Here is a 16,198-nt window from a genome sequence, read left to right on the forward strand (position 1 = left end):
TAACCTTTGATACGCTTATTCCTTGATGTCTGTGATGAATTAGTTTGTAGTGACTGATTAATTGCCAGTACATTTGAATTAAAATACAGCATTGAATCATTAACAGAAATTACAGCAAGTTGTCTAAATAATTATTTTCTGTAATTAGTTACCACCCTGACGTGAATAGAATTCTGCAGGTAGGCTGTGAGTCTCGAACAGAAGTTCCTCTGAGACCTGGCTAGAACTATGGGAAATACCTGGTTGGGATTATAACAATAAACATCTTCGCTCAGCTGCTTCCTCAAGGATTAAGCTCATAAATCACCTCCTGTACCAACACGAAATTCAAAATTTTCATTGTTAAATAACAGAGGACATGAAAGCTGTTCCCAGTTGGCAGTTTATATGGATGTGCTAACACAGTCATGATTTGTGTTCCCAGTCCCTTCCTTCCACTGCTCCTCACCCCAAGGCAGGCAGAACCTTTTTGGTTTCTTTCGGGTAATTGTTTTTAGATTTGTGCTGATCAGTCATGTGAGGTTTTTTCTCTGCCTTACTCTTAAGTGTTCTGCTTGCCCCTCTTACGTGGGCTCCCTGTCCATCTTCAGAACGTGACCTGAGCCTTCTCCCTATTTCTCCACCCCCAGACTTTTCTTCTGGGCATCAGCCCTGGAGACCCCACCTCTTTAAAGGGCTTCTTTATCTGCTCCTGGCCTTTTACGCCCATCGTGTCTTGGTGCCTCTGCTCACTGTCTGTCGTAGGAACACCCAAGCCAAAACTCGAGTCACACTTTTGTTATCTGTACCCCACCGGCCCCCAGGGGCTGCTTGGACTTGGGTGTGCCCCTTGCACCAGCCGTGCTTGGTTCTTCCGGGTTAGTTGCAGTATTTTAACTAACTTTCTCTTCCTCTAGTTATGTCCTGTTCCAAGCTATACTTTATACTGCTGCCAGGGAACTTTGAAACCCACCCTTTTGTACCCAAATTTATATAACCCTTCAGCTATAACTGAAGTGAATGGAAAGCTATAGAGGGAAATGAGCCAGCACAAGAGGAAATGCCTTGCTGAACTCATTATTTCTCGAGTGTCTTACTTTTTTTTCCTGACATTTTAATCTTACTTAACTTAGGAAATGGTTGTTTATATTAGTTGTGAACATGATGAAATACCATATTTTGGCAAAATTCAACCGTGACAACTTTTTAAAAACATTCTGTATTAAATGTTATTCCTTCTCCAGCCATCTTCCTTGTCAGAGCAATCTTTGGGAAGGATGTTCATGATTTGTTGTTGTTAATAACTTGCAATTCTTAAACAGGTAACGTTCCAAGCCTGCAGCATATCTGAGGCCAGATACCTTTATGATCAGCTGGCCACCATCTGTCCAATTGTCGTAAGTAGAAATGACATCTTACTTTAAACGCTTCTTGGTCTAGAGGGTGCTTGTGCAGAATTTGCTGACCATGTGCTATTGAAGTTCACGTAAGACTTCATTCAGAAATGAACTGACATAAATAATATACATTCAGAGCTAATGGACTAAGACTCTAAGCTGTAAGAGTTTACTGTTGCTAGTAAGACATTTGAGGGTTAAAGTGTTAAGTTTGATTGCAGCCATTTCCCCCTCCCATCCTTCACATTCTCATGTGAGAGAGGGGATGATTTAAAATGCATCAAACCCGGAGCACCTGGGTGGCTCAGTCGGTTAGGCTTCCGACTTCGGCTCAGGTCATGGTCTCACGGTCAGTGAGTTTGAGCCCCGGGTCAGGCTCTGTGCTGACAGTTCAGAGCCTGGAGCCTGCTTCGGATTCTGTGTCTCCCTTTCTCTCTCTGCCACTCCCCTGCTCATGCTCTGTCTCTGTCTCAAAAATAAATAAAAACATTTTTAAAAAATTAAAATAAAATGCATCAAATCCAAGAACTTGAGTCTCTTCTGGTGTCTTTGACTATGAGAAGGCAGGTACAGACAGATGGAGTATAACTCCATAGGGGTTGCATAAACTGATTGTTCTACACCAGAGATAACTGCATGGTGCTTTTCTCAGCTTGTATGTGACACTTTGAACCTGCAGGTGCTGACTCTTGTTTGTTTTTAGATGGCTTTGAGTGCTGCGTCTCCTTTTTACCGAGGCTATGTGTCAGACATTGATTGTCGCTGGGGAGTGATTTCTGCATCTGTAGATGATAGAACTCGGGAGGAGAGAGGACTGGAGGTGGGAGTGATTTTCCTTAATAGCCTTTTAAATCAAGCAGGTAAAATGGGGTTATTGTAACTATTTGCCATTTTGAAAGTCTCCCTTAAATTTTTGTCTTGAGTGGGTTAGTCACATATGGGAAGAGATTGACAGGTTATCAACCTGTCTTTGATGTCCTAGTGTTTGTGTTGGGTGAATACGTGGGAAACACGATTTGGTTTGGGTGAGGAGGTTTCATCACTTGTTGAAATCTGTATCTGTTTCATCCTCTTCTAAAACTAGTAGTGCTATTTTTCTATATTTTGGAAGTCCGTGCTGATGGGCTGCTACTACCAGAAGGCTTTTTGGTGCTACATGAATGTTTTGTATATGAAGATTTCTGCTGTGGAATCTGTTGTCAAAGATTATTTTGCCGCATTGAAAGGGGATAGGTTTACCTAATAAGGGTAGGTTAGTGCCTCTTGTTTTATATGACTGTGCACCTCTCCCAAGCTGGAGTGTGCATCAGAACCACCTATGGACATGATTAAAACTAGTCCCCCAGGCCCATTTTCAATCTAATACACCAGTATCTCCAGAACTGGGACCGGGGCACGATTTGTAAAGCCCTCTCGAGCACCCTGGATGTTCTCCACCTGGACTGCGATACCACTGCTCTCATCTTGCTGTGAGCGTTTGTACATTGTTCAGCAGGTTGCCGAAGGAGAGAGAAACTGTGAAGGAGAAATGATCTTAATAGCTTCGTTTTACATTAATAGGTTTGCTTCTAAACTTTGCATTTATTTTCTTAGCTTAGAAAGAATTAAAAGAAAAAAAAGTATATTTAAATCCTATCAGAACAGCTACTTAAATTACTTCCAAAGTTGTTAAAAACGTAATTTTCCCTAATAACTTCTCAGGATTAACTTATTTGAGGATCTTAAGGTTGGACATTTGTATGTAACTGTTATATATAAAAAATCATTTTAGTAGAACTATTTGGGGCATTATTTCCAGAGCTTATTTTCTATGGCATTCATTTATATTTTTTTCAATTTTAGCCACTGAAGAACAATAGCTATAGGATCAGTAAATCCCGATATGATTCAATAGACAGTTATTTATCTGAGTGTGGGGAGAAATACAATGACATCGACTTGACAATTGATAAAGAAATCTACGAACAGCTGCTGCAGGAAGGTGAGTAGCCACTCGTGTTCTCCAGATTTGATTGTACACCTTTAGTTCTTCAAAATTCTTTACAACTCTTTGCCGACCCCTGGTCTGGTTTCTGTTCCTGGTGTGAAGTCTATAACTTGTCTTACTTATTTGGCTGCCTGTTCCTAAAGTTTCAAGTTTCTAATTCTGAGATCTTCTTGGCTTTTAGCAAAGGAACTTACTTTGGAGGTCTGTATCTAGGTCCACACCAGTGCCCCAACCAGGCATTGTGTAAGTAGCAAATAAAACTCTGGCATGTGCTCAGGGTCTGTAGAATAAAACCGTGGGTGACATACAGAGACCGAACTAACCAGCCACTTCCTAAGCTTCTCAATGCCCTCTCTTCACACCTGCTGAGCTGTCCTGTCTCCTGACTGGACGTAGACACGGTGGAGCCTGCAGCTTTGATGGGAGTCCTGTGTAATCTCTTGACAGGCATTGATCATCTCCTGGCTCAGCATGTCGCTCATCTCTTCATCAGAGACCCACTGACTCTATTCGAAGAGAAAATACACTTGGATGATGCCAATGAATCAGACCATTTTGAGGTATCTCCTCTAATTTTTTTTTTTAATGTTTGTTTGTTTTTGGGAGAGAGACAGAGTGTGAGCAGGTGAGGGGCAGAGAGAGAGAGACACACACACACACACACACACACACACACACACACACACAGAATCTGAAGCAGGCTGTAGGATCTGAGCTGTCAGCACAGAGCCTGACGTGGGGCTCGAACTATTGAACCACGAGATCATGACCTGAGCCGAAGTCAGACGCTTAACTGACTGAGCCATCCAGGCGCCCCATCTCCTCTGTTTTAAATGCATTTGACTTCACTAACCAAGATGGAGGTCATTTTCTGTACCTGTGTACAGCTAGTAATAGGAGAAATGTCCTATGCCTTTCATTATCTAGTGCAGTAAAGAATTAAGAAATTTTAAATTGGTTTAAAGTACCCTATTTTAGGATTCTGACTGGTTATATCTCTGGTTCTGCATTTTTTTCAGTATTTTCTCTTGCTTGCATAAACGTGAAAAATTCAAACATGACACATGAAAAGATGGCTTCAGTTATTTCTGTGCTGCCAGCATATCACCCAACTTTTGTTAAATGTTTGTTTACCTAACAGGTCACACACCAAGAAAATCTCAAATGGTACCTTTTTGTATTTGTAAATTAAAGAGTACTTGGTATTAACAGTGAATAATCATCCCTTAATAAAGACCAAACCATCTTAATATTTTACTGGACATATGGAAAATTGGTTTTATTTTCCGTTTGTTTGATTTTATATAGAACATTCAGTCCACAAATTGGCAGACAATGAGATTTAAGCCCCCTCCTCCAAACTCTGACATTGGATGGCGAGTAGAATTCCGACCCATGGAGGTAAGATACACATGGGCAGGAAGTGACTTAAATATACCCGTCCTCTGCCCATCACCCTTCTGATGCTCTTCTCAAAGGTTCTTGGAAGGACATTCAAATCAAGTTTGTGCTTGATAAAAGCAGGTCTAAAAGCTAAGGTGGATTGATTTCTGAGAAGAGATTGTGGGCAGACGGCTTCAAGCCCTGGGTGGGGGAAGTCGGAGCTGGCTTGGGAATGACATGATCTGAGGAGGGGCCTGTAGGGAAGAGCATGTTTGTGTGGTTGGTCCATAACTTTTCTGGGCTCCTGCTTGTGTAGGTTCAGTTAACAGACTTTGAGAACTCTGCATATGTGGTGTTTGTGGTGCTGCTTACAAGAGTGATCCTTTCATACAAACTGGATTTTCTCATTCCACTATCAAAGGTAAGAATGTGTTTGAGGGTAGTGATCAGTCTAGGTATCTGTGGATTATCTATGGCTCGTTTACATATAATATTTTAAATCTGACCTTATTTTGAATTTTCACCATTTAGAATAAGATGCTTCTCCCTCCACTCTATTCTCTTTTCCTTTTAAACCTAAGCTTAGGCTGTAGATTTTGGTACTGCACTGGTGGAGATTCCTCGAAAACAAAGTGCTAACACTAGCTCCTTTGCCCATTTGAAAGAGATTTGGGGTTGCTTTTGAATAACCACTTTTATAGAGGCTTTCAATTCAGGGTGATGGTTAGAATCCACATATTGATTTCATTTTCCCCCAAATGCCACTTTGGTGACCATATTATAACTGCAGGGAAGGGTCACGTCGGTGGAATCAAACTGGAGGTGTTTCTGGACAATGTAGATGGAACTATCAGAAAAACTACTAATAGTTAATCAGCTTCAGCCCAACAAAACCAAAAAAGGAGCTCTCTGGAAGCAGTTTCCCAGCAAAGCCTTGGAACAATTTCAGGCCATGAGGCAGCAGCTAACTAACTAGAAACCTTTGGTTCTGGGGCCACTCGGTCTCTGGCCACAGAAAGTGTCTGGGAAAGGTTGGGCCCAGTGAGGGGTCTGCTGAGGTTTTATTTCCAGAGAAAGGAGAAAGGATAGCAGCCCTGTCAGAGCAAGCATGGAAGAAAGAAATAAATGCCTAACTCAGCATCTGCTCCCACCTCACTGCCTACTCCCTCCATCAGGTGGGACTTGTCCCGCCCACACACCCTGAGGGAAGTTTGGCCATCAGCCTATCTCTGCCTGCTCTGAATGCCCAGGCCAAAAGTAAGCCACAGAATTGTGTGAGTTCATTTGCCCATATGGGTGTCCCTGCCAAGAGGGATCAGCCCATATAAGGAAAATTCCCTGTAAGCTACCCGCCTAAGCCTTTGTTAACAAGTATGAATAGATGTCTGAAAGTCCATAGAAAATGGGTAACTTTTAATAGCCTTAAAGGGCCCAGCTGGGTTTACAGAATGCCTTCTCCTCAGTGAACTAGTTAATTAAAGAAAAATGGAAGAATTCTTAAATGCTAATTAGTGCCCTTGAAAAAATTCTAGAGAAGAGTCATATGGGTAAAATAAGCAAGCGTATGGACCAGAGAGCATTTGGAGAAGAGTTCTTAAAAAAAACTACACTTTTAAAACTTCACATATTCACCAGTAGAGCCCATGTTACTGAAGATCCAAGTTAATGATTTGGGAAACCAAATTGAGATTTATCTCAGAATGACAAAGAAACGGAAATTATGGAAAAACTGAAACATGGAGAATTGCTCTGGAAAGTTGAATGTTTGTAATACTTTAGGAGAAATGATCTATATAAAAAATGGGATCCAGTAGTCAGAGAAATAGAAATTTCTCTGACTGAAAGAGTCCATTAAGGGTGAAACAACTATTTAAAGAACCCAAATCTAGGAATTTCTGAATCCTAAAGAAGGAAATCAACCATTTGAACAGGAGAGAGAATTCAGATTGGATAGCTACCAAGAGGAAAAGAAACTAGTTGATCTCCTTCCTCATCTACAACATCAAATGCTAAGAGATGGAGAAAAGTTCACAGAATCCATAGAGGTAAAGAAAACAATTCTCTTCCCAAACTTCAAAATCCAGGCTATTCCTCAATAGATTATTAGAGCTAAAAGCATGCCAGAACTCTTACCAACTGAGGGGAAAGTAGAAGGAGATTTATAGTAGGTATCCTTTAATGCTTGACATTTAGAAAATTTCATAACAAAGCAAGAAAAACTAATAGTATAGAAGTAAGATTTTTTTACTTCTAACCTGCTAGTTTAAAAGGATGGGAAAAGAACGAAGAACTTCCCAGTGCTAATGAACAAAAATTTGGGGTGGGACTAACCACCTTCAGAGTGGTAAGACAGTATAGCCCAGAGAACATAAAATGATGAAAGTAAGATAAAAACAAATTTGAATAGACTATTCTACTAAAAAGCTAAAACAGATGATAGAAAGTAACAGCATAATGGTGTAGGGTGTTTGCCTACCTAAAACAAGGACAAGTGTGGAAAACAAAGGGCTAGGTAATGACCTTTAAAGGATAGTAGAAATAAGAAACTAACAACAAAATTTGAGAATTAAGTATTAAATGAAATAGAGAAAGCAGTTTTCTGTATTCTTCCAAGATAATGTTAGATTTTTGTTGTTGTTGTTATTCCTTTAACTATAGCAGACATTTCTTAAGGAGCATAAAAAAATTTAAAGGCACTGTAGTGTGGTGTCTCTGATGTGGCTGCATTATGAGCATTAAATTCATAAATCATTTGTATTCCTTACTGGCTTTTTAAGCTGAGCAAAGGTGCTACCATCACCGTGCCTCCATTTGCACGTGTAGAAGTGGGCTACACGGCTGTTGTTAAGAACATGTGGGATTCATGGAGGTAAATCACTTAGAGTGCCTTGTCTGTTACTCACTAACTGACAGGCCATATGATCAGAGAATGAGAATAAAAGACTAAAGTAAACCTAAGCAGTCAAACTGAGAATCTGAAGTGCAGTAGTACAGTATACTTGTAAGAGAAATTCAGAAAAGCAAAAATTAAAATAGTCCTTTATGAACTTTGATCAAGGCTAAGAAAAAATTTTAGAAAAGAAAACCCATTCGTAGCCATGATGGAATTTTAGACTGTTATTTGGATATGTTTCTAGAAGTATCTAGATTATTCAGAAGGTCATGTATCTTAAACATGACAATAGAAATTGAGTGTGGGAGACAGGCTCAGTAATCAAAGACTTGGCACTATCCATCCTAGTTCAACAAGACCCTTTAACTTGTACATGTTAAGATTCTCCTAAAATTTCATTATGGGAAATAAAGTACTACTTTAAAAGCTCTACTTTAAGGGTCTTAAAAAGTCATTGGAAAAATAAAGAATTGACAATAAAGATGTTTTTGTACGTGGAGACAAATGAAATTACACAATGGTCCAAATTTGGGGGACAGAGTGAAAAAGCAGTTCTAAGAAGGAAATTCACAGCAATGCAGGCCTACCTCAAGAAACAAAAATTTCAAAGAGCCTTACATCTAAATGGCCTAGAAAAAAAGGAGAACAAAGCCCAAAGTTAGAAGGAGGAAGGAGCAGAGCAGAAATAAATTAAATGGACACTAAAAAAATAGAAAAGATCAATGAAACAAGAACTGGCTTTTCAAAAAAATAAATGAAATTTAAACACCTTTAGATTCCTCAAGAAAAAGGACACAAGTTAAGTAAAAGAGAAAATGAGAAGTAACAGCTGACATCACAGAAAGGACTATGAGAGATTACTACAGAAAATTACATGCCAACAAATTGGACAACCAAGAAGAAATGGGATACATTCCTAGAAACAGAATCTTCCAAAACTCTATCAGGAAGAGCTAGAAAATGTGAACAGACCAAATACTACTAATGGCATTGAATTGGTAATGCAAAAACTCAGAAGTCCAGGACCAGATGGATTTACAGGTGAATTCTACCAAACATTTAAGGAAGAGTTCATACTTGTTCTCCTCAAACTGTTCCAAAAAATAGAAGAGGAAGGAGAGCTTCCAAATACATTATATTATCAAAACCAGGTGAAGATACTGTAGGCTCATACCTTTTGATGAACACAATCTGAAAGTTCTCAACGAAATATTAGCAAATTATATTCAACAACGTATTGAAAGGATCATTCACCACAATCAAGTGAGATTTATTCTGGGGATGCAGGCTGGTTCAGTAGTTGCAAATTAATTAATGTGATAGACCACATTAACAGAGAACAATAAAAATCTTTATTTTAGTAGATACAGGAAAAAAACATTGGACAAAATTCAACATCCATTCATGAACACTCCCAGTAAAGTGGGTTGAGGGGGAACATACCTCAACATAGTAAAGGCCATGTATGGAAAATCCACAGCTAATATCTTAGTTGGTGATGAGAGCTTTTCCTCTAAGATCAGGAACAAGACTTAGTCAACATAGTCCTGGAAGTCCTCCTAGTCCTAATAGTTGACAAGAAAAAGAAATCAAAGGCATTTGAATTGGTAATGAATAAGTAAAACTCATTATTTGCAGATGACATGATACTATGTAGAAAACTCTAAAGAGCCCACCAGAAAAACCTACTTGAAATAATAAATGATTTCAGTAAAGCTGCAGGATACAAAGTCTGTTGCATTTCTATACACTAATAACCAAGTAGCAGAAAGAAAACAATTTTATATTCAGTTAAACCAAAAAAAATAAAATACCTAGAAATAAACTTAGCCAAGGAGGTGAAAAACCTATACTCTTGATGGAAGAAATTGAAGATGACACTAAGAAATGGAAAGACATACCAGGCTTATGGACTGGAACAATATTGTTAAAATATCTCTACTACCCATAGCAACCTGCAGATTCAATAAACCCCTATCAAAATACCAACAGTATTTTTCATAGAACTAGAATAACCCTAGAATTGTATGGAACCAAACCAAACCAAAAAAAAAACAAAAAAAAAACAAAAAACAAAAAACAACAACTTCCCCCAAATAGCCAAAGCAGTCTTGAGAAAGAGCAAAGCTGGAGGTAACACAATTCCAGATTCCAAGATGACATATTACAAAGCTATTGTAATTGAAACAGTAAGGTATACTGGCCCAAAAATAGACATATAGGTGAATGGAACAGAATAGAGAGGTCCAAAATAAACCCATTCTTATGCAATCTATGACAAAAAAAGAGACAAGAATATACAGGAAAAGGCAGTCTTCTCAACAAACGGTGTTGGGAAAACTGGACTTTCTTACCTCATACACAAAAATCAGCTCAACAAGGATTAAAGACCTAAATGTGAGACCTGAAACCATAAAACTCAGAAGAAAGCATAAGTATTAATCTTTAACATGTACTGTTAGCAATATTTGTCTAGATTTGTCTCCTCTGGCAAAGAAAAGCCAAAGACAACTATTGGGATTACCTCAAAATAAAAAGCTTTTGCATAGAAAAAAAAAATCATCAGCAAAACAAAAAGGCAACCTACTGAATAGGGGAATATATCTGCAAATGATATATGTGATAAGGGTTTAATATCCAAAATATGTTTAAAAATCTCACCAAAAGAGGGGTGCCTGGGTGGCTCAGTCGGTTAAGTGTCTGACTCTTGATTTTTCGCTCAGGTTGTGATCTCACAGTTCATGGGATCGAGCCCCACATCAGGCTCTGTGCTGACAGTGCAGAGCCTGCTTGGGATTCTCTCTCTCTCCCTCTCACCCTGCCTCTCCTGCTTGCATGCGCTCTTCCTTGCTCTCTTTCAAGATAAATAAACTTAAAAAGAAAAAAAAAAAACCACCCACTTCAAATCTATCTGATTAAAAAATGGACAGAGGACCTGAATAGACATCTTTCCAAAGAAGACATACAGATGGCCAACAGACATGAAAAATTCTTCAGCATCACTAATTATCAGGGAAATACAAATGAAAACCACAGTGAGATACCACTTTACCCCTGTCAAATGGCTAGAATTAAAAAGACAAGAAATAACAATGTTGGCAAGGATGTGGAGAAAAAGGAACCCTTGTGCACTATTGGTGGGAATGCAAATTGGTGCAGCCACTATGGAAAACAGTATGGAGGTTCCTCAAAAAATTAAAAATGGAATTACCATAGGATTCAGTTAATTCAGCTGTTGGGTATTTACCCAAAGAACATGAAAATATTAATTCAAAAAGATACATACCCCTACTATGTTTATTGCAGTATTATTTACAGTAGCCAAGATACAGATGCAATTCAAGTGCCCGTCAATAGATGGATTAAAGATGTGGTATATACATATACAATGGAATATTGCTCAGCCATAAAAAAGAATGAGGTCTTGCCATTTGCAACAATGTGGATGGACCTAGAGAGTATTATCCCTAAATCAGAGAAAGACAAATACCTTATGATTTCACTTCTGAGTGGAATCTAAAAAAGCAAAATGAACAAAAAACAGACCCATAAATACAGAGAACTGATGGTTGCCAAAGGGGAGGGAGTGGGGAAGTGAGTAAATGGGGAAGGACAGTAGGAGGTATAGGCTCCAGTTATGGGATAAGTCACCGGGATGAAAGATAGAAGCATAGGGAATATAGTCAATGATACTGTAATAGTATCATATGATGACAGACGGGAGCTATACTTGCAGTGAACACAGCACAACAGTTGTTGAATCACTGTGTTGTACACTGGAAACTAACATAACATTATGTGTCACCGATGCTTTGATAGAAAATAAAGACACTGATACTCGGGACCCATAGTGAAAAGCTCCGATTTAACTGGTCTGGTGTGTACCTGGGCATACCACATGACCTAGCAGTCTTCTGGGTATGTACTTCTTAAAGAAAATATTGGGGCTCATGAATAGTTGATGTGGCCAGAACTATCTGATTGAACCCTCTCTTCTTAGAGCGCTAAACATACTGGTGACCCTCTGTTCTTAGAGGACTAATCTTATTCCAGATCTGACTACCTATCAACTCTTTTCCTTTCCTCACCAGTGAGGAAAGCAAAACCCTAGTGGTAGGGAAGGCATAGCACTGAGCCAGAAGTTCTCTGGGTTCTTTGCTTTTTGTAACCCTGGCATCTTGTGTGAGTCACTGTGCTGTGTGAAGAGAACCAACCACCTGCCCTCCACAGATTTCTTACAAGGTTCAGTCACAAAGGTATTTTGAAATGCAGACAGCCTATGTGAATGTAAGTTTTTGTTGTGATTTTTTTTAAAGTAAACTTCTCTTAAAGTTTTCTCATTCTTAGTAAAAAGCACATACTAATCTGTGTTGGAATGACCCAGGCCCTACAAAAAAGTGAAGTCTCTTGTTCCAACCAGAAAGCATTGAAGGTGAAAGTAGAATTCTGAGGGGGTGAGTCTTAATTGCAAAAGCAAGGAAGGCACCACCCCTTCTCTGTTGGATGAAGAATGTTCTGATGTAGCCGTGATTATTTTTCTCCCTTAGGTTGATGAAAACATGAAAGTTGCACAGAAACGAGATGCTGTCTTGCGGGGAATGTTTTATTTCAGGAAAGATATTTGCAAAGGTATTCATTCTCTTGGATTTCTAGGGTCACTCATTTTATTTTTATTTTCTAAGTGTTTATCTTGAGAGAAGTGGTGTAGGCATGTGCCAGCCAGGGAGGGGCAAACAGAGGGGGAGAGAGAATCCCAAGCTGGCCCTGGGCTGTTAGCACCGAGTCCAACATGGGGCTCGATCCCATGAACCCTGAGATCATGACCTGCGCTGAAATCAAGAGTCGGATGTTGACCCTACTGAGCCAGTCAGGCACCCCAGGGTCACTCACTCTAGGCTTTCACAAGCCCCTAAAGCTCCTCCATCCTTTCATCTGGCAGGTGGGAACACTGTGGTGGATGGCTACGGGAAGGTCCAGAACACCTCAGAACTGACCACGGAGGACTACACCCTGATGAGCATAGACACCATCATCAACGGGAAGGTAGAGGCCCTGCCCATTGCACCTCACCACCTGCACCAGTGGGCAGGGCACTAATTATGTGTCCTGCTTCTCCTAGGAGGGTGTGTTCCCTGGGCTGATCCCGATTCTGAACTCTTACCTTGAAAACATGGAGGTGGATGTGGACACTAGATGTAGTATTCTGAACTACCTAAAGCTAATTAAGAAGAGAGCATCTGGTATGGTATCCTTTGCTTTTGTTTGAAATCTTAATGGAGGCAGAATCTTACAATATTGTTTCTTAATGTAGTCTTTTCAAATATACCATATTTTGTCAGTGTATTTTTCACATTGAGGTCTCTGCAGTAGGAGACACCTTATAATCATTGACATTTTAATTATAAGAACTTTTTTGTCTTACTAGTTCATAAAGCAGTGGTGCATCTTTAAGTTGATGGCATCTTGGACAATGAAATACAGTATCTAAATTGCCTTTTAGTCATTTATGGGAAGCTGTATTTGTTGGACATCATCATCAACAGCTCTATAGGGCTAAGTAACTCTAGGTTAAATAAGTGACAGCCACGATGTCTGCTTCTTCAGCCACCTTGCATACAGTGAGCACCCCAGAATCCTCTTTTTTGTTTTGAGATCACATTGACCAACCATGCCTACCAAGGGCCCGGCACAAGGGAACTGTCAGCTGTGAATAAGAGTAACAATGTCATCTACATTTCACTTGAGGCTTCCATAAACTTCCTGGAGTCTCAAAGGATACACCCTCCAAAGATGGTGTATCTGCCAATCTCTCTCTTCATTCTTAACTATTCCTTATTTTTTTCACCTCTTTGATCAAAGATGGTTCTGGGAACTCCATACCCTACAGTGCCTGCATCAGTCGCAGCTCTTCAGCTAAACAGGAGGACATGTGCTCCAGTACATGTGTTAGTTCCCTTTTTTGATTTCTTTCCAGTTTTTTTTGAGGAATAATGGACATGGATCCCTGTGGTACACAGCACGACGGCTTGATTTACATATATTGTGAAATGATTACCACTCTAGTTAAGACCATCTTCTTGTATAGACAGAATGAAAAGAAAATGTCCCCTTGTCTGAGAACTTCGATCTGCTCACTCCCCAGCTTGCCTGTCACACAGCAGGCAGTGTTAGCTCTAGTCCTCGTCTTTGTGACATGCTAGTGGCTCCCCATTTCTGAAGAGGTGGCTGTGTCCCCAAGTGGGTGCATCTAACCTTGGGACGCATGTGTTCTAGTTACCTGCCTGCAACCTAAAATTCTTCCCCTGGAGTAATTATTCTGGAAAACCTTTCTCCCCACCCTCTGGTGGGTACACCAGGAGGTCATACTGATTTTTCTTCAGGATTGTGTTTATGCTGGTCACTAAGTGGCAAGTTACAAAACAAAACAAACACACTTCTCTTATGTTGTCTTAATTTTTTTCCCCCAGGAGAACTAATGACAGTTGCCAGATGGATGAGAGAGTTTATCTCAAACCATCCTGACTATAAGCGAGACAGTGTAATCACTGATGAAATGAACTATAGCCTCATCTTAAAGTGTAACCAAATTGCAGACGAATTGTGTGAGTGCCCGGAGTTACTTGGACCAGCGTTTAGAAAAGTGAAATACAGTGGAAGTAAAACGGACCCTTCCAACTGACATTCTGTAGAAGGAAAAACACATTGCTGTTTTATTGAAAACTGACCGCGTGATGCTCTGCCCATGAGTGGTATGAAGACCAAGTTCCAGAACAGCCCTGTGTCTTGGGCCGCTCGGCCCGAAATGGATTTAGAGGCTTCCCTTCAGTAGGTAAATCTAGAGTTTATACAGTGTACGTGTACATAGTAAAGTATTTTTATGATTAACAACGTATTTTAATAACCTTGTATCTAAAGTCACTGTGAACTGGCTTGTACATTTTCTTACTCTGGAACACCTATTGACTAAACAGTTTTGTAAATGTAACGTACTGGTGACTGTACTATACCTGCATTCCAGAGTTGGAGGCGTTTACTGTAAATTTTTGGTTTTTTTAAAGCCTTTACCAGGGACCTGATTCACTGAAATTTATCACTTCATTTTAAAAACAGGTGGCCTTGTGAATTCTGAGTCGTCTCCTTTGTTGTATAATTAAAATCACTATCGAATCCATTGAAATGCTTCAAGGGTAATCTATGTTTCTTTTATAATTGGAATAGTTAATAGGTTGGTCACCCTTTCTCAAGCTTTCACCTCTAAAGTCCATTGAACTGAAGGTACTTTTTTTTCTTTAAATTTGCTGATTTAGGCATTATGAGACTGGTATCCCTAGTTCACCTGTGGTGATTAGGGAAAGTGATTTTGTTTGTTTTTTAAAGGGCAGAATTGTTTGTCCTCCTGTACACACCAAGAGTAATGTCAGCAATGGCACCAGCCCTTGTGTTGTGGCCCATGGGGATTCAGATTGCTGCTATCTACTTACATTTTCAAACCAAATGCAGTTTCTGAAATTTTTGTTCTGTTACTCTTTATCTGGTTTCCAGTAAGCATATTGACATTCTTCCAAAAACCATTCTAGATTTTACCAAGGGAATATTCTACATAATGCTTATCTTCTCTGTGAAAATCATAAATGAATCATGATGTGCACTAAGTTTTGTGAATCAGGACCCTACATGTTTAATTGTAAATAATTTAAGTTTACACAATTGTCACTAGTGCATTCTGTTAAAGGTTTTTTTCCCCCAATTAGTTAAGTCCTAACTGCTTCTGAAATAACTATGTATAGTAGATGATGCAAACCTTTATAGGCCTAAACACTTAAACTGTAATGCTAATTTTAACAAATCGCGATAAAGCTGCTTCAGCTAAGCCTGTGTATGTATAAATACTAGGGTTTGTGCTATGTTTCATACATGTATTTTGGAGGATTAAAGAATGCCTGTTTTTTCATTTGCAGTTTGCTTGTGTAAATCAGGATGTAAAAAGGCAGATGAACTAAATGTGGTATGAGGAAATAAAACATGGAATTAGCATTCTGAAAACTCTTGAATGTGTGAGTTCCACAACTAACTGCAGCATGATGGGGATCAGAATTAGCCCAGATCTTCTGTGACGGTTACTTGTTTCAGTCCTCAGATGTCTTTAGAAAGAAGCCTGCTCTCAAAGCAGGTGTCTTCGCTCCCTTAGTGGCTGTCAACCCCTAGGGGCAGGGGAGGGACTTGCTCAATGGCTGAAAGAACCACTGGAAGCGGCTTTCAGGCTGGTCACACGGAGCAATACTGGGTCACCTAGGTGCTGTGGGCACTCGAAGCTGGAGACCAAGGACTGAATCAATAAGCCCGACCGGGAGCTGTTGTCAACTCTTATCTTTGGATCAGCATCTCTCTCCTACCCCAGCCCCTAATAATGTCCTTCATCTCGTCAGTTCACTTTTCTCACTGATGACTTTATCTGAATGACTCTAGGGCAGGACTTGTCAGACTAATCTGCATACGGATGTGTAGGGGTCTTAGTAAAGTGCACATTCTGGCTCAGCGGGCCTGGGGTGGGGCCCATGT

At 39.7% G+C, this 16,198-nt stretch overlaps 1 protein-coding gene across 1 annotated transcript in view; it reads left to right on the top strand.

Annotated features, from left to right (window-relative positions):
* The window catches only part of GCLC (glutamate-cysteine ligase catalytic subunit), a 50,145-nt gene extending 34,472 nt beyond the window's left edge, over positions 1 to 15,673 (top strand). The window contains exons 7-16 of the mRNA XM_015070134.3: positions 1,302 to 1,376; positions 2,080 to 2,196; positions 3,219 to 3,357; positions 3,811 to 3,923; positions 4,672 to 4,764; positions 5,063 to 5,167; positions 12,187 to 12,268; positions 12,579 to 12,682; positions 12,759 to 12,879; positions 14,107 to 15,673. Coding sequence (XP_014925620.1) covers positions 1,302 to 1,376; positions 2,080 to 2,196; positions 3,219 to 3,357; positions 3,811 to 3,923; positions 4,672 to 4,764; positions 5,063 to 5,167; positions 12,187 to 12,268; positions 12,579 to 12,682; positions 12,759 to 12,879; positions 14,107 to 14,318 — 1,161 coding nt within the window. The 3' untranslated portion in view covers positions 14,319 to 15,673. The remainder of the gene's footprint in view (positions 1 to 1,301; positions 1,377 to 2,079; positions 2,197 to 3,218; positions 3,358 to 3,810; positions 3,924 to 4,671; positions 4,765 to 5,062; positions 5,168 to 12,186; positions 12,269 to 12,578; positions 12,683 to 12,758; positions 12,880 to 14,106) is intronic.
* Positions 15,674 to 16,198: the final 525 nt, after the last annotated feature.

Source organism: Acinonyx jubatus, chromosome B2 (genome assembly GCF_027475565.1).
Source record: "Acinonyx jubatus isolate Ajub_Pintada_27869175 chromosome B2, VMU_Ajub_asm_v1.0, whole genome shotgun sequence".
NCBI lineage: Eukaryota > Metazoa > Chordata > Mammalia > Carnivora > Felidae > Acinonyx > Acinonyx jubatus.